Here is a 23,636-nt window from a genome sequence, read left to right as displayed (position 1 = left end):
CATTGTTTAGTCCTCATTTGTCTGAGTGTATTCACCTGTTCCTTTGTCTGAATGTGCTCACCCTTTCCTCAGCTGCGTCCGAAAACCTAGGCAGCTGACTTGTTGCCTCGCTGCCTTATCAGACAATGACTTGTAAGGCAGCGTTTTGTGCATGAAGGTACCTCACAAAACTAATTTTGGACAGACTTCTAAGGCCCCGATCAGACAGAACGCGTTTTTCAGGTTTGAAAACGCGAGGCGCACCACACTGCCTTTTTTTGGTTGACGTTTTCCAATTTAGAAAAGAGCAGTGCGCTGCAGTTTTCTTTTTTATGTTGCTAGGAAACCAGCTGTCCTGTCAGTCTAATCAAGGTAACGGTCACCACAACGGAAGGCCCCCCTCTCCATTCATTCGATTGGACAATAGAAAAAAATGCGATGATGTCGGGCGCTTTTACCTGCCGCTTAAATGCTGCCTTCGGAGGACACATTTCAAGGCTGGAAGGCACCAAGGCACACCCAAATCTAATGTTAGCTTCACTTCCTGTCCCCTGAGATACCTTCATCTGATCCATTTTTGAAGGCAGCATTTATGTATCCTTCGCTGCCTTTGATATCCCACAATCCTGTGCTTTCCATTCTGTGACAGTTGAGCTGGAAAAAAAGATGGCATCCGAAAGTTGCGTTTGCTGGTCAGTTTGTGTGTAAAAGTACGTTTTTTACCAACATTTTCTACTTCTGATGTCATTTCTAGCGAGAAATTACTAATGTCATTAAGTATTTGTTTCGTTCTCACCAAAGCTCTCTCTATTTTGCTGTAGATCATTAAACAGTTACACTGCCTGAGAAGTCTGTCCGAAATTACTTTCGTGAGGTGCCTTCATGTGCAAACGCTGCCTTACAAGCCATCGTCTGATAAGGCAGGGAGGCAACGAGTCAGCTGCCTAGGTTTTCGGACACAGCTAATGTGTGCTCTCTCCCTCATGTTTTGCCAATTCGTTATTCATGTACTGCAACAGTTTGTTTGTTTGCTAGTAGTAGTAGTAGTTTCTCTAGTTACTGCCAAGCATTTGTTTCTGCTACCTGCCTTGTCTTGTGTGTGTTAGGTCTCCTGTTTGTTCCAGTCCTGCCCTGCAAGCTGAGCCTCTCTAGCTGCTTCCTTTCTCTGCCAAGCAGCAAGATCGGTGCTATGCCTTATCGTGCCCTGTGAGTCTATCCACATGTGCTGTGTGATCCTGTCTGACTCTCGCTGCATCCATCGGCCCGGTGCTTCACTTCTACCACAGCACACCAGTCTGTTCACACCCTGGGCTGGTCTCAGCGGCCATTCCCTCAGCTTGCCTGTCATCGTGCCTTGTCACTGCCTATCGTTTGGACTGTTATCACCTCCTCTCCCTCAATCTCTTGTCGTGTCCGCTGTTTTGTCAATAAACCTGTTAACACGCTTTCTGCATTTGAGTCCTCTCTCAGAGATCCTGACAATTGCATAATAGAAAGTAGCTTATATGAAGCGTTACTTGTAAATATGAAGATACACATCTATAACTTGACTGATTTTAAATGGTAATTTAGGCCACCTTTGAAATGGCCTTAATTACACTAGAAAACCACAATATCTCAAGGATATACATTTATTGTATGGACGGCGCGAGAACATTTTTCTGTCTTTAACTTAATGCTGTTAAACTGAATGTACGAAGCACATATAAAACTGCTAGCTGAAATAACCACAACATTAATAACAATGAAAAAAGTGCACGGTTTATCAATCAGATGCTCTCATAAACTCGTGTTCATTACCATTGCAACAATAGGGTCCTGGCGCTTTTCTTTCAGAATCATCATTGGGTGGTAGAAAGAAAAAGTAAGAAAACTGCATTTTATTTGAAATGAAAATAAGATAAATGTGAAAACTATGTAAGTGGCACGGCAGGATTTTGAGCAACCTCTGGAGCCGCTGGAATACATTACACTCATAGAAATAAAGAAAAACAAGACCCAGCATGGAGCTTTTTCTCCGGTGTGTGGTGACAAGTGGACTTCTAGTGGATACATAAGTAATTGCATTTGTGTGTGGGTGATTTCTTCAACTGCCATTAGATTGCAGTTAATGGTCTGCAGAATGATACGACTTGGTCGTATAGAATGATCAGTATGTTTTGAACCCCTGCTTTAAGACGTTTATATGAGTACCACCCATACAGTATAGAAAAATCACTATTGAAATCTCTTTAAATTCTCAGTTGTTTCTCCTAGACAGCAAAACAATTAAATGGAGAGAAGATGAAGAGGGTGCTGATGTCTCCTGTTTTTTGTTATTTCTCACATAAAGACACTATGTTGTGTTTCTGAAGAGATCTCAGTGCTCAGATTTGCCAAGATAGCAAGGTCAGAGGTTTTAAATATGAATTCAAACAATTCCCCATTGAATTTGCCAAATAACGCATTCATTTTATAGTTCTTACAGTATTTCAACAATTGTCCTAAGAAAACATTTGTTGATACTCAACTGCAACACAACAGAGAACGTTGAAAAAAGAGCCACTAGAAAACATATTTAAGATTTTTAATTGAATTGAATTAATTTAAATGTATTTAATTAAAACCTTTAAACAAAACCATAAAATAAAAGTATAAACTTGATCTTGAACAATTGTATTTGAACTTTTTCTTGTTAATTGTTCAAAATCTTAAAACATTCCAAATTACATAGAAAATTATATCAGGAAATAATTTTAGTTTAACTACTAATTATACTGTATATTTAAACTTTTACAAGAAAAATCTTTTAAAATGTTTATTTACAAGTTTAAATGGAAAGCAAAAATCAGATTTTTTATGTGTTCTCAGTCTCAGTCAACAATGGAGAGAACAGAAAAAGTTCTGCGTCAGATGTTAACATCCAGCCCATGTGGCAACTGCTAACAAACCCAGTCGGCAGAAATCCCCTCGGGTCATGCATTTTAACCATCATCAGACTCGCAGATTGCGAGCTAATCTGTACTTGACGTGAAGTGGTTTCACACGGGGAGGACGCCCAGGGGGGGAAAAGACCTCGATTACGCATTTAGCATGGACCCAGTGTGTAGCGGGGAGGCATCGCTGTGCCGCCCTGAAACACTCACACACACCCTGCGGCCAGTAACCCGTGAACTAGTGGCACATCATGTTTAAGAAATATGCCATTACAGCATTGTGTGAAAATGACACAGGAAGTGCTCTTTCTTTCCTAGCGCTCTTTCTTTGCACTCTTGAATGTGAACACTCTCTTTAGAGAGGGAGGCAAGGATCGCCCCGATCGCTGAATGGAATGTCCCAATTGAGCAGCAGGGGGGGAGGCTGCGAGCAAATTGCACCCAATTTGAGAGAACGCACTCCCACAGCCCCTCCATTCATCGCTTGTGTTTCTCTGGGCCGGAGCCCGCTTCGCCATCCAAATAACAAGAGATAAAAAGAAAAGAAGGGTGTGCGGAGGGTAGTGTGGCTGAGAGAGGAGGGGGGCCACTGTTTATCATCCCAGCCACAGAGAAGGTGCCAGAAGAATTGCGGATGTGTTTCGACCTCATGAGCTATCTGAGCCTGGCCGGCGGTGCCCGGTCCAAGAGCAGCGTGAGAATCCTGCTCCAGGTCTCGCTCTTGACCTGCTCTCACTTCTTCACAGCGGGAGACGGCAGCGAGCCGAAACCTGACTCAAAATGTGTTGTTGAGCTTATTTAAAAAGCCTGAAAACAAATGCTTTGACTCAGTGGTGTTTGCCAAATTGTTGTCCCGTTTGTATTAGAATTGTGAATTTTTGTTTTGTCTCATAAAATTGGCAAAACAGTTTTCAATTTAAAAGGCAAGAACTCTATTCCCCCGGTTTCACAGACAAGGCTTAAAGGGTTTGTTCACCCAAAAATGAAAATTCTGTCATTAATTACTCACCCTCATGACGTTCGACACCCGTAAGACCTCCGTTCATCTTCGGAACAGAAATGAAGATATTTTAGTTGAAATCTGATGGCTCTGAAAGGCCTCCATTGGCACAATGGCACGGTTCACTATCAAGACCCTTAAAAGGTACTAAAGACGTCGTTACAAAGTCCATCTCACTACAGTGGTTCTAAAATAACTTTATGGAGTGACGAGAATAGTTTTTGTGCGCAAAAAACCCCTAAATAACGACTTACATAGTGATGACGATTTCAAAACACGGCATCTTGAAGCTTCGAAGGGTTATGAATCAGTGAGTCGAATCATGATTCGGATTGTGTGTCAAACCGCCAAACTGCTGAAATCGCGTGACTTTGGCGATCCAAACTGCTGAATCGACTCACTGATTCATAACGCTTACTCTCTGCTTATTCTCGTCACTCCATAAAGTTATTGTAGAACCACTGTAGTGAGATGGACTTTGTAACGACGTCTTTAGTACCTTTTCAGGGTCTTGGGAGTGTAACGTGCATTGTGCCAATGGAGGCCTTTCAGAGCCATCAGATTTCAACTAAAATATCTTCATTTGTGTTCCGAAGATGAACGGAGGTCTTACGGGTGTCGAACGACATGAGGGTAAGTAATTAATGACAGAATTTTCATTTTTGGGTGAACTAACCCTTTAAAATAGTGCCAGACTAAAATGCATGTTTGAGCTGTTTTAACTGAAAGCAACGTGCACTGGAATATCTTAAATTAAATCAGTGCCATGCATTGTTTTGTCTCAAGATACACACCAGTGATGTTTATATATGTTACTTTAATGTCCTAATTGACCTAATCCTGGCTTAATCTAAGCCCTTCTGTGAAACCAGGCCTATATACCATACACTTAATTGACTCTTTATACTTGATCCCAAAAGTAACCACTTATAAACCATCCTTGGTAACCACATAGCAAAATCCTCACAATGACTGAGAATATGTTAGCAACCACATAGCATTGTCCTTGTGATCACCTTGAACCAGTGTTGGGGAAAGTTACTTTTAAAAGTAGCCTTTGCATTACACTCTAAAAAAAAAAAGGTTCTATATTGCACCAAAAATGGTTCTTGGCTCGTAATCATAGGGGAACCTTTTTTAGTGCTATATAGCACCAATTTTGGTGCTTCAGTGGTTCTTCAGCGGTTCTTCAGAGGTTCTTCAGCGGTTCTTCAGAGGTTCTTCACCGGTTCTTTGACTAAGGTGCTATATAGCACCTCTGAAGAACCTCTGAAGAACCACTGAAGCACCAAAATTGGTGCTATATAGCACTAAAAAAGGTTCCCCTATGATTACGAGCCTTTTTTTTTAGAGTGTACTATATTGCATTACTCCCTTAACTCTTTCCCCGCCTAACATGGAATTTTTCGTTATTTGTGAGAAAACGCTTCGCCGCCAAACATAGAATTTTCTGAGTTTCCGTGTTTTCACTGTTATACGCTATGGGACGCTATTACGCATCTTCTGAATGAGTAAAATGTAAAAGATGTAAAATAATGTGATCATTAACATTAAACATCATATAAATCAAAACTGAATTAAATGTCGACCCAGAACGAGCTATAGGACTGTGAAGCTTTAGGGGTGTTGATGGACTCGATCTACTCCATCTGTGTTTGATCATCACTCTGAATCTGATCTGGATGTAGTCTTTGACAAAAACGTGATTTTCTCTTTTTTTTATGAAACTTACCCATATTTAAGTGTTGATAAAAAAGGAATGCATGAAGCTAGAATAAAAAATGTTTTTGTTTAAAAGCAGAGGGTCTGCTCTTTCTTTTTATATATTGCATGCAGATATTCATACAACAAAATATTCTATGGGCCATTACATTTTTGTGAAAATTATCAAAAACCCTGGAGGTGGCTGGCAACTTTTTTTAAAACGCTGGCTGTAAATTGCGTTGCTTAGTTACTTTTTATAGAAAATAATGCATTGTTATTTTACGTAACTTTCTCACCTTGTTCTCGCTTGCTTGTTTGTTTTTTAATAAAAAAAGTTCTATTTTTGGCAAATGTAAGCACTTTCACACCAAAAGTGAAATTAATAAACCTCATGCTAAAGGAAAGGCATTGTCACGCCTGTACAGTAGAGGAAAAAAGTAATCTGATTACAGTATGTAACTCGTGTTACTTGTAATGCGTTACTTTACTTGTTACTTGAAAAAAGTAATCTGAGGTCACAACAGGTAAGAGGTCACAACAGGTAATCAGTACAATTAGGCAAACAAAAGAAAAGGGTAATCCACGAAACGGGCAAGAAATCCAAGACCAAGAGACATGAAACCAGGGAAAACGCTCAGAATTACATAACTCACATTACTTGTAATAAGTTACTTTACTTGTTACTTTAAAAAGTCATCTGATTATGTAACTCACATTACTTGTAATGCGTTACTTGTTACTTGAAAAAGTAATCTGATTATGTAACTCACATTACTTGTAATGCGTTACTTGTTACTTAAAAAAGTAATCTGATTACGTAACTCACATTACTTGTAATGCGTCACTTGTTACTTAAAAAAGTCATTTGATTACATAACTCGAGTTACTTGTAATGCGTACACTGTCCCCAGACACTGTCACACTAAACAACACAGAATAAGTTAACAACTACTAAGTAACAAACTGAAATCACACAGAATATGTTAGCAACTTAGCATCGTCCTGGCCTCCACACAGAACACCTTAGCACCCACATAGCAACATCATGGCAACAACTTAATATACCTTAGCAACTACATAACAACATCCTAGAAACCACACAGAACTCCTTAGCGACCACATACTGTAGCAACATCTTGGCAACTACAGAATAGGTTAACCACATAGCAGTGTGTATATTGCATTGCATGTATTTTATAACTTTCAAACAAACTCAAGAAGAACCAACCTAAATGCTTTGTGCTGAAAATATAGTAAAAGTGATGTCATCACTGTTTATTTTACACATACTGCCTAAAGTGAGCTTATATTGAGAGTGTGTTACTATAATATATCAAATCTTTTCCTCTCTCTGCACAATGCTTTAATGCTGTGATCACTGGCACTGGTTTCATCGCACCCTGCCAAACTGGCACATTTCCTGTCTGAGTCCAGTACTGAGCCTCAGATACGCCATGCGGGTGGCAAACGCTTTCCAGATTTGTCCAGGTACTAAGAAAGACTATTTTCTTCGGCAAATTAAAGATTTTGTTTGTGCGTGTTAGTTGATTAACTTCGTTTTTGACCATGATGCAGAGAAATAGGAAATAGGATGAGAAAATAGGAAAGAGAAATGAGATCTCTTTAGTAGACAGATTCTCCTAGTCAGCAGTGAAATTAAAAGGAGAAAAAGAAAGACACAAGTAAACTAAAGGTGCATGTCTCCTAGAGTTTCAGTGTCTCCCTGAGTGCTCAGATTGACCAAGATACCAGTTACTTCTATATGAAATGATGAAACAAAATGTATGATTTGTATTGCTCAAACGTTGCACTTTCAGAGTTCGCAGTACTAAATGTTTAATTTAATTTACATTAACTAATTCTTCAATATCAACTTGAACATTTCATCACAATCTTCCAAAGTCCTCTTCATAACCAAGTGATCCAAATTATGCTTTCCAATTGAAGATTGTATAGTTCTTTACTCTGAGAGCATGTCAACAATTGTCTCATTAGAGCAACTTTTTATTTCTCCTAACATATTTTAGGTTAACAACGTTGATATAAATGAAATGTATAAACATTGATGAAAACAAATGAAATGTTTGAGAACTCCATGACGTCCTGTGAACTCTGAAAGAGCAACAAATATAAAATTTTGAGATGAATTTGAGCAATAAAATGTTCTTATTCAAAACATTTCATTTCTCGGAACAAATTATTTTAAGGATTTCTGTTTGTAGGTAGGTGACATGAAATGCTTTCACCTGTGGTTTGACATCCCATAGCTCATCTAACATGACTTTAAACCACATTTTTTAAAATGATTTTATAATTATATTATGCATGTGTCCTTTATGAGCTCATATTAACTGACTGACTACATGGAATGTTTGTATTTATAAACACTGCAGGACAATAGGCTACCACTCAAGACAAAAACTGGATAAAGTCAGCATGAAACAGAAGTAGCGATAGTCTTTTGTTCCCTATTGTGACATATATTAGAGTGAAACAGCTTCACAAACAAGAAAAAATGTAGCTATTTTGTATATATTGTATATATAATATTTGCTATTGCTGTGATGTCACGTGTTTACTGGCCGTCCTCGTGAATGGTATTTTGATTAAAGATTATGATCTATTTTGATTTCCTGGTGACTTAAAGAATAAAGAAAATAAATTTAAAATTTTCACCTGATAAATATATAAAGAGAAATATATATTTTAATCTAAATCTTAATGTTTACCTTTCTATATTCTTCTACATTTACTTACAATTGTGGCATACAATATCATTAGAATAATTGGCTATACATACCACAAGCCAAGAAGCACAAGATAAGAATATGTTAAAGTGTCTATAGGGCCTGTTTAATCTGGCAAGTTAAACCCTCTTTTGCATGAGGCCACACGGCACAGGCCAGCAAGACAAGCCATCTCCAAAGCTCCATGAGATCGGCTGAATGGGATGAGACCACTTTTAATCTCTTTCATGACAATGCGAAGTGAAAGAGAGAAAGAAAAGAGTTAGAAGGTGAGGGATTTTTCTCCTGATTGAGAGAATTTAAAAAGAGGAAGAGTCCCATGGATTTGCCAGGTGTCCCGCTGGTTTTCTGTGTGCAGCCAGTGTGCTGGAACACGACCTGCACGCGGTACACAACCCGGGCTCTAATCTAATTAGTGCGCCTGATTACCACACTGAAGCTCCTGCGAGCTCCCCGCTGGGACGCCCTACGCCCAGCCGCTTACGCTGGGGCACTGACTGCTGCCTCCGCCGTGTGTGTGTGGCAATGCTAAGCAGCTCCATACACACACTGACACACACACACACGGTTCTTTGATTCATTGTCATTCTCCCCCCACCCAAGAGTAGGAGAATGCAACCCTTTTCGGGACGCTGTCTCCGTAGCGACGCCGAACAAAAGCGGATCAACAGGGAATATTTCTTTCTCGCCTCCCTGTCTGTCTCATCCGCCAGCATTGGACAGATTTAAAACTCCACCAAGGCCAAGACTGAAACGCTGAGCGGGATGCAGCAGCACTAACCAGTAGTGTAAATATCCTGTGAGTTCTGGACAATTTGTACCTCTTTGATATAAGCGTTCACTGCAATTTCACTGAGAATATGTCATTGCACAAGGGTGCAGAGCTCTGGTCTGTCGTATGTTATATGATCAGAGGTCGAAATTTGTCTAGAATAACCTTTGTCTAACATCTGATTTGAGGGGGGGAAAACATTTAATCGTAGTTGGCCACTGTAGTAAGCCAGACCTGCAAATATAGCTTATATTGTCTGTTATGTACTGAAAAAGAAAAATAATTGGGTCTCTCTCACACATGGGGGCCGGTTGAATGGGACACGCCATTAGCCCCTTCATACACTCCACCCAGTGAGATTTATACTGCAGTCAGGACACTCGGCTTAGCCAATGTTACCTGTCCTATATAAAATCAACATGACGAATGACTTCCCTATGAGAGCAACCTCAGAGTGAGAAACATTTGTGGTTGAGAGTGAAAAACGAATGAAACTTAATATCGCGGCCTGAACGATAGCAGCTACAGATAACCAGCAATGCCATTAATAGCTCGTTCCCTCTGCTTCATTATATTGTTCAGTTAGTCTTCGTGGTTGCTGATTCAACCTGTGTATATTATCTATATATGATCTGCTTAGCCCCAGGAGATGCCTAAATATATTTTGGAAGCCAATTTTATAGCAGAGAGGGATTGTACATGAGTTGTTTAAAAGTAATGAGAAGTACAGAGATGTTAATATAGATAAGGTGCTATATTAATGAGGAAATTGCACTTTAGATGGCCTGTGTGATTGGGATAAATTGGACGTGTATGTCTCTCTGTGTGTTTATAACCCAAATTCTGTGTGCAATACTTTTAGCCGCAAAGTCACATTTGAGTTCGTGCTAGATGCTGCAGACACACTGAGGCCTTCATATACGCTGGGGTCCAAAACTCTGAAACCACACTGACAATCTGGGATGTTTTTCATTTAAGGAAATAAACAATGTTTTGTACATAAAAGCAAAGTTTTCTTCTAGGTCACTGATCAAATAAGCACATTTGTGACAATGAGCATGTAAACAACTTTTTACAGATGGTTTTGCTTCCACTGAAGCAAGATGCTCTTTGGCTCATTTTCAAACCATGCTGGAGAACATGATCAGTTGGTTTTTACTTTTCACATGTAAAATGTAATGCAGACCAGTGTTGGGGAAAGTTACTTTTAAAAGTAATACGTTACAATATTGCATTACTCTCTAAAAAGTAACTAATTGTGTTACCTAGTTACTTTTTCATGCATTACGATACTTTTGCGTTACTTTTTCTCACCTGGGCTAGGCTTGCTTGTTTGTTTTTTAATTTAAAAAATAATTTATATTTCAAGTAGTTCTTTTTTTTTTGGCAACTGTAAGGATGAAAAATTTTCTTCAAAATGAAAATTTCCTGATAATTTACTCACCCCATCTCATCCAAGATGTCTATGTCTTTCTTTCTTCAGTCGAAAAGAAATTACGTTTTTTTGAGGAAAACATTGCAGGATTTTTCATCATATTATGGTTTATATGATGACGTTTCCACTGCGGTCTAAAGTACCGGGAAGATTAGGCAAATTAATCTGGTGATGTAGGACTGCGCGCGGCTGCTCCTCCCAGTCAGCGACGGACAGTTATTATTTTTGCGCGATACTGTCTGCAACAATAACAAGGAGATGCAAGCAGCGCTGCTTTTGGTAGTTATGTATTGGTTTAATAAAGAGGTCATTAACAAAGCGGCGGAAAAGAGACGAGCACTGATACTAAAGCGTATTCTGAAAGCTCGTAAAGCTAGATTTAAAATAAGACAATGTATGTTATTATCAGCTATTACGGACATTGACCGTGAGATTGCTGAGACGAACGCACGCCATCAGACAGAAAAGAGCAACACTGATATTTACTGAACGCAGAACGAACGAACCTCACAAAAGACTTTTAAAACTGCCGGTTGAAATAAAATGCGGCGTGAGTTCAACCAATCAGCATGTTCAGCGCCCAAGTCCCACCCCCGAAAGATCCCGAACTTTGAAAAAGTACTACCCCGGGAGCAGGGCCATTTGGAGGGGGAAATATTTACCCGGAACTTCATTTAGACCCTGGTTCCTGCGGTTGAAACACACCGAGTACCACCCCAAAGTTCCTAGTTCCTGGGGAAAGTTCCTGCGGTGAAAACGCGGCTTTAGTTTCAAAGCACTTTGAAGGTCTTCAGAGCTCTGCACAATCCCAGACGAGGAATAGGTTCTTATCTAGAGAAGCAATCGGTCATTTAAAAAAAACAAAAAACAAATGAATATACTTTTCAACCTAAATTGCTCATCTTGCGCTGCTCTGCGGCCGCCAGTGATTGCGCAATCACATTGAGACGTCACGCTAGACGTAGGCGAAAGTACCGTCCCAACCAAACGTGAGAGAACTAATACAAACGCCTTTTACCAAAAAACACTCCATCTTCAACTTCAAAATCGTCTGGCATCGTTGTTTTCTCTTTTTGTTTTGTTAAAGGGCGTTCGTATTAGTCTTCACATGTGCCCTTTGTAAATACGGGGGCGGTACTTCCGCCTATGTCTAGTGTGACGTTTTCGACATGATTGCGCAATCACTGGCGGCCGCAGAGCAGCGCAAGATGAGCAATTTAGGTTAAAAAGTATATTCATTTTTTATTTGAAAATGATGATGGTTTCGCTAGAAATAAGACCCTATTCCTCAGCTGGGATCGTGCAGAGCCTCTGAAACCCTTCGAAGCCCTTTGAAACTGCATTGATTTGGACCTTCAACATTTTGGTTGCAATTGAAAACCATTATATGATGAAAAATCCTGGAAAGTTTTCCTCAAAAAACTTAATTTCTTTTTCGACTGAAGAAAGAAAGACATGAACATCTTGGATGAGATGGGGGTGAGTAAAAATAAGGACATTTTCATTTTGAAGTGAACTAATCTTTTATATAAAAAAAATCTAAATTGAAGTGTACATTATGTAAGGAATAAATCATATCTCTTTTATATTAATCTGGAATTGTAACCAGGCACAACTGCAACAAAGCCTTTTGTTTATTGCTTAGGCTACGTCACAATTCACATGCTGATAGTACTAGGCACTAGACTGGGTAAACCCAGCCTGATCTGCCGGCGATTTGATTTCGCCCTGCAACTCAGTCTGGAAACCTGTACATTCATTTCTACTGCTTCTGTTACACTTTTGTGGGAACCAATCACAGACTGGCTTATCCACCTGACGGGCTATCTTGTAGTCTGATTGGTTGAAGGACTATCCAAGTGCATACAGAGTAATTCGAATTATTCTCGTTTATCACGCCTCTTGTGCAGTAGAAAATACACAGCAGACTCCCCAGACCAATGTTAAATTTTAAATTGAGCTTGGTCTGGTGATAGCCAGACAAACTAGGCACTACACAAAAATATGTACTGTTAATGGGAAAGTGTTGTTGTGTCTGTAGTATGTATTTGCATACTATAATTTTTTTCCCCTTAATACAGTAATCCTTGTTACATATTATGTATTCAGTTGTAAGCATTAGCATATATGTTCATATGCTAAAAGTTCATTACCTTTAATTTCACTATTACTTTTTAGGTTCTTGCACTTAGACTCGAGAGTGAACTGTCACAATCCCCTCTTTTCATTACACAAGGGGTAATAGTTGTAACACCAAGGTCATGGGTTTGATTCCCAGGGAAAGCCATAAGTGATAATATGAATACTATGAATATAGTGTAAGTTGCTTAGATTAAGTGTCTGTCAAATGCATGTAAATAATTAAAGCTTCTTTGGCTTACATTTTTCAACATACTTCTCACATACTATTTAGGACATACAGCATACAAATTGGGACACAATAGCTATGTTTCCATCGACCTATTTTTGTGCGCATTTTGGGACATCGCATGGACAGAAACTAAGATATAAATTGTAAAAATGTGCTTTAAAAACATTAAAAATTGTATCTGATAAGAAAGCATGCACATAAACTATGATGGAAATGCATTTACTGAATAAATCCCTCTATGCGCAACAAATAATTCACATGACTTTGCCTCAACAGTGGTTGTGATTGGATAGCTCGACTAACCAGCAGACCAATTTTATTGTACAGCATCTCAAATGTTGGGTTGATCATTCTGAAACGCCTGAGCTAAAGCCTGTCATCAGAATGATTTGGTATAATGACCTCCCAGAAGCATCTCACATGATTGCGTTCACAAACACCAGGTGTCCAAATGCAAGATAACATGACACTGTTTGCTGTGTTTCATCTGCGTGCCCTAAGGCACAACTCATTTACTGTATGATGTACAGTAGGATAAAAGAGCCACAGTGGCTTCCCCGATTACAGTAACTTTAATTTTTATTGCGCCAATTTCCCAGGAAGTGATGACTTTGTTCTCTAGAACACATGGAATGGAAAAGGTGCTTTATTTGCACGTTTTATGCGATATTCCAAAAGTTAAATTCTCCGCTTTGGATATAAAAATAGCTAGAGTTTGTTTAGAAGTTTTTCAGTTTCAGTAAGGACAGAAAAATGTCTGCATTGCACCTATTTAAGACGTGTGTCTGTCTGTCTCTCTTCATTTTATTTTTTCTTTCTAGCTTGGCAGTGTTTTGTGCAGAGGCAGTGCAGTCCTCACTCTTGGACACCGCAAATCTCAGATGTGTTTCCAGACTTGAGGCCAGTAAGGAATGAGTTTATGATATCACACTGTGAAATCAAACATCTTTTCTTTTTCTCATCTCTGTGAACAGCCAGAGGACCTGTGTGCAGTGAAAGACAGATTCTGCCTCTACCACATGTGCATGCAAGAGCCTTTATATTGTGCCCTGATAAAAGGTAAAGTATAACAAATATAGTTTGAATGTGCATTTATAAATTTAACAGGCAATTTTATCCAGAACAACTTTTTGCATTCAAAGTATACATTTTGCCAATATAACTATAGTTACTGTAAAACTTGTTTTATAATAAAACAGTTAAAAAGTGGAGTCAGTATAATTTTTTGGGGAAATTAATACTATTATCAAGAAAGCATTCATTAAATCGATCAAAACTGACTGTAAAGACATTCATAAATTATGTTACAAAATATTTATATTTTAAATAAATGCAGTTCTTTCTAACTTTCTATATCAAAGAATCCAGCAAAAAAGGTATAAAGATTTTTTACAAAAATAACTTCCCATATAACAATTCTTGATCATCAAATCATCATATTATAATGATTTCTGTAGGAGCATTTGACACTAAAGACTGAGTAATGATGCTGAAAATTCAGCTTTGATCACAGGAATAAATTACATTTTAAATGGTAATAATATTTCACCATATTACAGTTTTTAATGTATTTTTTATCAAATAAATGCAGCCTTGCTGAGCAGAAGAGACTTCTTTTAAACAAATCTAACAAATCTTACCGACCCCTTGTTCAACCAGTTGAGCTACTTTAGTTTAATATAGTTGAAAAGATTTTAAATGTAGTGTATGTGGAGTTTTCTGTATTATTTTTTTCTTTATAATCTCTTTCTCATGTGACGATAAAAACCTGCATTGACCAGATTTTTAAGAATCTGTTGTGCCACTTAAAACCTACAACTACATTCTTGAACTTCTATAAGTCCTTTATTATATTAACTATATTAGTATTTAAACTTGTGAAATCTCTGCTTTGAACAGGAACCAGCTGTCCCCTTTGTCCTCTAGATGCTGTGAGGCAGTTTGAGCGTGTCCATCTGGAGAAACCTGCTGAGTTCACACGCTTTGATGCTATAACATAAACCTTTAGCCTCTGAATAAGCTGTCAGCGCTATGAGAGAGGGGGAACGCATATAGAGAGAGACCTAGAAGAGGAAGATGTCTGTGACGTGAGGTGAAAAGACAGCAGGCGTCTCAAAATAACAGCTACTTACCGAAATCTTTTTTGCAGTATTTTTTCATGGTGACCTTCATCTTGCCCTTGGGGCTCTTACAGTGGGAGTCACAGTCTGAGGAAGATAGCAGACAGATAACTAGTGAAACGCAGGTAAAATCTGTGTGAAACAACAAAATGAGTTTTTCAGCTGTGTTTGCAGGTGGAGGGAAACATATGGAGTTTTCAACATCTTTGGTATACTCTGTAAAGCCTGACATATGATAATAGTCAGAAAAAAAAGTATGAACCTTTAGACAAAATCTAAGAAAAAATTTGTTTTGAATATCCCATTTGATACATCAGGCTTTTATGGCTCATGGATGATATAGTAAAATATTATTAAATATTTTATTCAGAGGCCCAAACTGAGCAAAAGTATGTAAGTTGGTGCATTTACTTATATTTTAAATGCATTTACTTACTTTATATGACCAAAAAGGAGGAGGACATTTCGATGGCTTGTAATGTTAATCAATGAGTTCTTTATAACAGTATACAATGCATAAAAGGCATATACAGTAAATATCAGTTTACGTTTTACCATAAAACTCCCAACAGTGTAAGATGAAGCTCTGTAGTTTTTAATTTTGAGGGGTAAACATATAAAACAATGCAATACAATGAAGATTGAGAGATGAACAAATAAACGTTCCTCAAAAGCCTGATGTATCAAATCATCTTAACATTATTTTTGTAGAAAATTATGAATTTATAATCAAGAAAAACTAAGTTGCTTCAGTCCAGTAAGTGTTCATCTAGAAATATTACTAAGATAAAAAATTATGGTAACACTTAAGTATAGGGTCCAATTCTCACTATTAACTCATTGCTTATTAGCATGCATATTACTAGGATATTGGTTGTTTATTAGTACTTATAAAGCACATATCAATGCCTTATTCTGCATGACCATATTCTACACCCCTACCCAATACCTAAACCTCTAACCTATCTACCTAACAACTACCTATTAATAAGCAATAATTAGGAGTTTATTGAAAGGAAAAGTCATAGTTAATATAGTTAGTTAATAGTGAGAATTGGACCCTAATCTAAAGTGTGACCAAAGTGATTCTTATGCTTACTTTATAAAAATAACAAAAGATTTCACAGCAAAAACACACACATACCACGACCTGAAAGGGGACGTTTTTACAATTATACTAAAGGGCCTGTTACGCACTAAAAAAGTATTAACTATCATTCAGATGACAGAAGGCATAGTAGATTGTGTACAACAGGTTTTCCAGCAAAATTCTCATAATGCTTAGATAATTGCATATTAAAGTTATTGAAAAAGGACTTGGCTGTTTACACAAATGTATGAATATCATTGCATTAGATAACAAAATATCAAACTAAGTAGCATTTATTTTCAAGAAAAGAAGTTTAATAATAAGGCAATTGATATGCCATATCCGTTTTCAAAACATGCACTAAAAGTCATCTCGGAATTCAGTGGTTAAAAGTTACAAAAAAAAAGCATAATTTGTTTGCTAATGACACTTGTTTTGTTTTGTATTATATTGCCTAATGCAATAGTAAGTGCGACTCAAGTGTCCAGATGATTTTGTGGCTGCTGCATCATTCACACATTTAAAGAGAGTCACGTTAGACCTAATTAAGATTTAATGGGTATTTAATCATTTAATCTTTTCTTCACTTAACCCAGTCATTTTCTCACCCTAATTATCAGCGCCTCCCCATATCCCCCCACTTACTCAGAAATGTCAGGGCAGGGGGTTCACAGGTCATTTAAACTTCATTCAGACACAGAACACCCCCGTCACAATGCCCACAATACCGAATCTTCATTTAAACGCAGCTTTCCACATATAAACCTCAGGGACGGCATCCAGCGCTATGATTTATAGCTCTAGCGCTCAGCGGATCTATTCGACACCACCATGGAGACCCGAACCCCACATTGAGCCCTCGGCGATGGAGTCGCTTCAACGCCAGGCAACTCTTGGATCGAGACCAGAGTGTTAAAATGGCTCGGTTCTCCTGTTGCAAACCAAAACCCGAGAGTCTCTCATCGCAGCTACTTCACATAGTGTAATAACCTAGAGATTTCTGGTGGACTGGAAGAGATGGGAGCGAGAAGACCTTTCAGCTTTCGCCTGAATATGGACAAACTTCATTATTTTCTCCAGCCCTCTGTCCAATCCTCCCTTTTCATGTCCCTTTATATTCCGTCTGAATGAGGTTACCTGGGCAACGGCGAAGCAGGAAAGAACCACCAACCCGAATATAAAAAAGTTTGAAGGGGAAAGTAAAAGGGGGGCTAGAAGAGCGAGATGTCTGGCAGCTTTGGGGGGTGGTGGTAACACAAAAAGGTGGTGCGCAGAATTAGGATGTGAAGGACCGTGGGGGGAGAACTGGAGGCAGGGAGTGAGAAAGTGCGGAGAAGGGGGTGGCGTCGCAGAAAGTAAATGATTCTGACGAGTCCATATCAGCCACGCCTGATTTCCATGTTAATGCATGAACGGAGGACGGAGCTTCTTTTGTGTGGCGATGGCCCATGTCCGCCTCATCCTGCCTTTCTTTGATAAGACTGGGGGGCCATTAGGCAAGCAGCACAATGCCTCACGCTGCCCATTACACCCACGTCCCCCAAATAATGGATGTCCCCTGTGGAGGGACAAATGTCTGCTTAATAGAGTCCCTCAAGCACAACTGTGCTGCTCCACCGGGGAGCCACACCAGAGCGTTCTTCACAGTACACTATAGCAGGACAGGTAAAGAGAATAAGGACTTAAGAGGTTAAACTTACTATTACATTTAGGTTTTGCCCTTTTTTAAATACAGTCTTGATCAAGGGTTTGAAGATCAAGGTAAATTTTCCTTTATTTGTCTTCCGGGAAACATGTAAGTATCTTCTGTTGCTTCCGAAGGGAGTACTAAATGTTTGTACAAAATTTGGACAGCTTCATCCTGTTCAAAAGTGTGTTTCCTTCTGGAGCATCAGTGAATGTTTGAACCTTTTTTAATAGTTGTGTTTGAGTCCCTCAATTGTCCTCAGTGTGAAAGGACGGATCTCAAAAGCATACAGTCACTGCTGGAAATGGTTCAAATATGCAAAAGATACTGGAAAACTGAAGAATTTGCAGGATTTTTCTGGAGAACACTGGGCAGTTTAACTGCTCAGGACAAACAAGGGACTCAAGAACAACTATCACAAAATAAAAACAGCCGTGGATCATCCAGGTAACGACACAAAGTACTAAGAATCAAGGGTAGATAAACTTTTGAATGGGGTAATTTTCATAAATTCATTTTGTTATGTTACAGCCTTATTCCAAATGGATTTAATTCATTATTTTCCTCAAAATTCTACAAAGCAATACCCCATAATGACAAGGTGAAAGAAGTTTGTCTGAAATCTTTGCAAATTTAATAAAAAATAAAAAAAAAAAACGAAAAAAAATCACATGTACATGTATTCACAGCCTTTGCCGTGACACTCAAAATTGAGCTCAGGTTCATCCTGTTTACACTGATCATCATTGAGATGTTTCAGTCCACTTGTGGTAAATTCAGTTGATTGAACATGATTTGGAAAAGTACACATCTGTCTATATAAGGTCCCACAGTTAACATTGAATGTCCCAAACCAAACCATGAAGCCGAAGAAATTGTCTGTAGACCTCCGAGACCTCCGATCTGGGGAAGGGTACAGAAACAGTTCTGCAGCATTAAAGGTCCCAATGAGCACAGTGGCCTCCATCATCCATAAATGGAAGAAGTTTGGAACCACCAGGACACTTCCTAGAGCTTGCCGCCTGGCCATACTGAACAATCCAAGGAGAAGTGCCTTGGTCAGGGAGGTGACCAAGAACCCAATGGTCATTCTGACAGAGCCCCAGGGTTTCTCTGTTGAGAGAGAAGAACCTTTCAGAAGAAGGAACCATCTCTGCAGCACTCCACCAATCAGGCCTGTATCAATCACGACACTCCTCAGTTAAAGGCACGACAGCTTGCCTGGAGTTTGCCAAAAGGCACCTGAAGAACTCTCAGACCATGAGAAACAAAATTCTCTGGTCTGATGAAACAAAGATTGAACTCTTTGGCCTGAATGGCAAGCGTCATACCTGGAGTAATCCAGGCTCTGCTCATCACTTGGCAAAATACCATCCCAACAGGGAAGCATGGTGGTGGCAGCATCATGCTGTGGGGATGTTTTTCAGCAGCAGGAACTGGGAGACTAGTCAGGATCGAGGGAAAGATGAATGCAGCAATGTACAGAGACATCCTTGATGAAAACCTGCTCCAGAGCGCTCTGGACCTCAGACTGGGGTGAAGGTTCATCTTCCAGCAGGACAACAATCCTAAGCACACAGCCAAGATAACAAAGGAGTGGCTATGGGACAAATCTGTGAATGTCCTCGAGTGGCCCAGACTTGAACCCGATTGAACATCTCCGGCGAGATCTGATGAAGCTTGAAAGGTCATGCAAAGAACAATGGGAGAAACTTAGATGTGCTAAAAAAAAATAGATGTGCTAAGCTTGTAGCATCATACTCAAAAAGACTTGAGGCAGTAATTGGTACCAAAGGTGCCTCACCAAAGTATTGAGCAAAGGCTGTGAATACTTAAGTAAAAATTTTGTATTATTTATTATTGTTTGTAGAATTTTGAGGAAAATAATGAATCAATTTTGGAATAAGGCTGTAACAAACTTCTTACTGACCCCAAACTTTTGAACAGTAGTGTATATAATTTATGTTTCATCTCTTATGTTGTAACTCTCTCAATAAACTTCTTTATATGTTTTTATGTTTTTCCTCAGTTCTCTTTAGTACTTTCAAAATAAGTGGTCTGAGTCCACTTACAAGCCCAGTGACAATGTGAATGCAAAGTGAACTGTATGAAAAAGAACAGTTCACTTTGCATTCACATTGTCGCTGGGCTTATAAGTGGACTCAGACCACTTATTTTCTTATTAGTGTGTGTAGAGTTATTTTGAAGAACTTTCAAGATTTAATGCTTTGTACAATTATACAGTTTCACATATTCATTATATTTATTTGGTAAAAATAATGAATGCACTAACGGGGGAAACTGAATTGCTCTTACTGAAACGTCTCAGAGCCAGAAGCTCAGCAGCTGAGTTTGGCTCCATGGGACGACTGCACGTCACGGGCGTTACTCCCACAGCGCAGACAGTGATCGGGCAGCTTGGGTAATCGAGTATGAATGAAAGTACAAGGGTATGTTTTCCCTCACGGCACAGCGCTGCGAGAGTGTGACGGAAAAGCAAATGTGTTCAAATGATGCATGTAATCAGATTAAGGTCCCAGCCAATTTCGATGGTGACTGGGACAAAGCATGTAGAGAAGGAAAGCATTGGCTCATGTTGATATCACCAGATCATATGTGAAAAAGATCCACTAATACATTTTTATGGCTCTGTTTTGGCAATCCAAGGTTTGCAGTAAAGACATGAGGGGTCTTGTATCACCCTGAAGAGGTTGACTGTGTAATATTGACAAAGGCAGCCGATAAACACATAAATGGATATGCAATATTGATCTGTTTTGGATAGAGCCACTAAAATTAGCTCGTTAATGCATGCGATAATTTTTTTTCTGTTTAACGTGTTCAAAATATTTAACGCAGTTAATCCAGAATCAGTTTTTTTCTGTCATCCTTTGGCTGCGCTACAGTATATGATCACACTATCATTCATTCAAGTGCTATTAATCCATTCAAGCATGATAAAATGCAAAAATAAGAACTTAAATCTGTATTGGTGCGCGTCTGTGAATTTCCTTAATGTTGCCAACTATTTTATATAGGTTAAACCTGCCCAAAAAGTTGTAAATTTCGCTAAATGAAGTCATGTGTCAATTAGTATATTTGTGACGTCATCACTTCGGATGCATTCTGCCTGAATAATGTGTTTTTTTTCTCCTAATCCGTGCTTACATACTGTATTTTAATACAATATAATATAATATAGCTAGGGATGTGACGGTGAGGAAATTTTCCCACCGAATAATCGTTGAGTGGGCTTTTCAAATCGCTAATTTTAAACAGAAAGTAAAATGCGCACGGCTGCTTGGGCATTCATAACGGAGCGGTGCGGAGTGTTTTCAATTAATTCCTATGAAAGTTAAGCTTCCATAGGAATGAATTGAAAATGAGCCAGACTGGACACCGTGATTGACGTAAATGTGTGCACACTGTGTAGCCATGAAACACTGACAATGCGGCCGTGAATGAATGACCGTGCAGACGCGCTCATTTTACTTTCGGTTTAGAATTAGCGCCAATTCAGGGTTGGGTTCCTTGAATTGTGGGTTCATTAGCCTATTATTCTTAATGAAAAACACAACAACAAAACAGTACAATGACAAACTCACTTAAATAGGCACTTTTACATTTCCTTTGAAACCTAATCTTCCGTGATCATCTTGTCTGTCAGCTCTTCGCTCTCTTGATGAATGAAATCTGACTCCTGCGTTTGTGCTGCGACTCTCGTTTGTCTCAAACTGTATTAAGCAGACACTTTCAGTTTTTAATTGTAGTGTCTGTTCTCTAACTGAACTAAATTATTTTATTACTATAAAAATCTATACGACGGTGGGGGCGGTGCCGTGCTGGGCAAGTGATGTAACCGGAGTTGTGTCTGAACACTGGCAACAGCGATTATCGCAGCAAGCCGTAATATAGCCGAATGTCCAATAAAGCTGTTCTCATTTCCTATGTTTTTTTAATCAGACAACAGAATGAGTATGACATAGTGAATGACTACATGATGAACTAAAGCTCTGTTATAGTGAATAATATAAGTGATAAGCACACAAGAAGAATGGAAATCAAAATGGTCAAACTAAATTCTTTAAATATAAAACGAAGGAGAAGCAGATATATTGTTCAGCCGGTGGCAACACTGTGTGCTCATGTGTAGCTCGCTCATTCACGTCTGTCAGCTGCCGTGCGTTCAATGGAATGTGCTACGGCTCCTCTGAGTCATTCGCTAAACAGGGTAGACGCAGAGAGAGGTTTGACTGCAGCGGGAAAGCAAGACCTCGCGCTCGCAGGACAGTGCTGGCGACATTTGGAAAGTTACTAAGGTTTGTCCAAAAAGTCGCTAGATTTGTCGCTAGGCAATTTAAAAAAAAAATTTGCTAAAGGGGTCTGAAAAGTCGACAAAGTCACTAAGTTGGCAACACTGATCTCCTGTCTGAGTAACACACACAGGACTTGTGCGCACAGAATGCCCCTTCAGAGTTCTCTTTCGGCTCTTGTATGGACAAAAACACACAAGTTGCCAAAACGTCATCTTTGTCGAGTATCCTCGTAAGCACAGTCTTAAATGGTTTAAAAAGTGTTAAATGAACGCAAAGAGGACATCGGATGCGTGTCAGATGTGCTTAAAGTGACAGCAGCCTAATAAACCCGCTGCTGTGATGTGTCATTAGACAAAGAGAAAATCACTCACTGCTCTTGACTGAACTTTTGTAACTTTAATAAAGAATAATCTATATTTAATTTATAATTTATGCAGGGAAGACTGTGAAGTGTCTGATCATTATATATATATATATATATATATATATATATATATATATACTTTAAATGTTTAACTTTAAATTTTAGGTGTGATAATCACACTTAATTACAGAAAAAATGTGCGATTAATTAGTAAATTAGCAATATATATATATATATATATATATTCCTTTGCAGTGCTCATTTAGGCATTGCAGAGAATGTTTGAATCAACGCATAATAAAAACCTCAAACACTAAACACAAATTTGTGTATGGGATATTTTACCATATAGAGCTTGATGCCACAGTAATCCAGAAAATTGAAAGTATTTTTACTATGTAGGTGTGATTTATTTTGAACTCACCTGTGGACTCTTCTGAACTGCTGTAGGTGGCTGTGGGTGCAGCAACAGGAATTTCTGTAATAAACAGTCAAGAACAAAAAATCAAAACCTCATGCTGTTATTTTTTTTTTCTAGGCATTGCTGCTTTCAATAAACATTGCATCTGTTTGGTTTTTTTATATTAGTTTTTAAGATAAATTTTATTAGATATATCAGGTTTATTAGACATATAACTGATGACATGAAATCTGGTGTCTAGTTTTAATGTGTTTCCTCTCTGAAGCCCCTTCTTGCTCTTAAGCGTTCTGCTGTTAGATATATGCTGATGGGGGATCGAGGCTTGTTAAAATGTGCAGTTGGCAAAATGTGTAATGTCGCAAAAATTTAATATCAGGCTATTAAAAACAAAGCACGTTATATCACAAAATATATGAGAAACCCAATATTTTCCACTCAATTGTCGGGGCTCCCTCTCTCTCCAGATTTAACAGCACATTTGTTACTTACCCAGAGAAATTAGGGGAAATCTAGTTTCTAGGGGTTTCATTTGTCTACGTGAATCCTTGCCAAGCAAATCTGAATGGCTTCATGTCTAAAGTTGCTTTTGTCAGAGGGCCAGATAAATCTTCATTTCTATGTCATCAGTTAGTGCACAATAGAAGCGGTTCACATTAATAGCCACATATTGTATTGCGCTCCCAGTGAGCATCTTATCGAGAAATGCCAGCTGCTG

General features: G+C 38.7%; 1 protein-coding gene and 1 long non-coding RNA gene across 4 annotated transcripts in view; one reads left to right on the top strand and one right to left on the bottom strand.

The window, feature by feature from the left end:
• Positions 1-1,391, top strand: part of LOC307134195 — a 4,789-nt gene extending 3,398 nt beyond the window's left edge. For both annotated transcript variants that reach the window (XR_013817528.1, XR_013817529.1), the window contains exon 3: positions 1,086-1,391. This is a non-coding gene — a long non-coding RNA (uncharacterized lncRNA). The remainder of the gene's footprint in view (positions 1-1,085) is intronic.
• The window catches only part of ntn1b (netrin 1b), a 73,291-nt gene that overhangs the window by 5,354 nt on the left and 44,301 nt on the right, over positions 1-23,636 (bottom strand). For both annotated transcript variants that reach the window (XM_079829712.1, XM_079829711.1), the window contains exons 5-6: positions 22,925-22,978; positions 15,056-15,130 (exon numbers count right to left, since the gene is read on the bottom strand). In XM_079829712.1, the coding sequence (XP_079685838.1) occupies positions 15,056-15,130; positions 22,925-22,978 (129 nt within the window). The remainder of the gene's footprint in view (positions 1-15,055; positions 15,131-22,924; positions 22,979-23,636) is intronic.

This window comes from Gobio gobio (genome assembly GCF_949357685.1).
Source record: "Gobio gobio genome assembly, chromosome: 1".
Lineage (NCBI taxonomy): Eukaryota > Metazoa > Chordata > Actinopteri > Cypriniformes > Gobionidae > Gobio > Gobio gobio.
The sequence above is the reverse complement of the archived record's forward strand: the minus strand, read 5'-3'. Positions and strand labels throughout refer to the sequence as shown.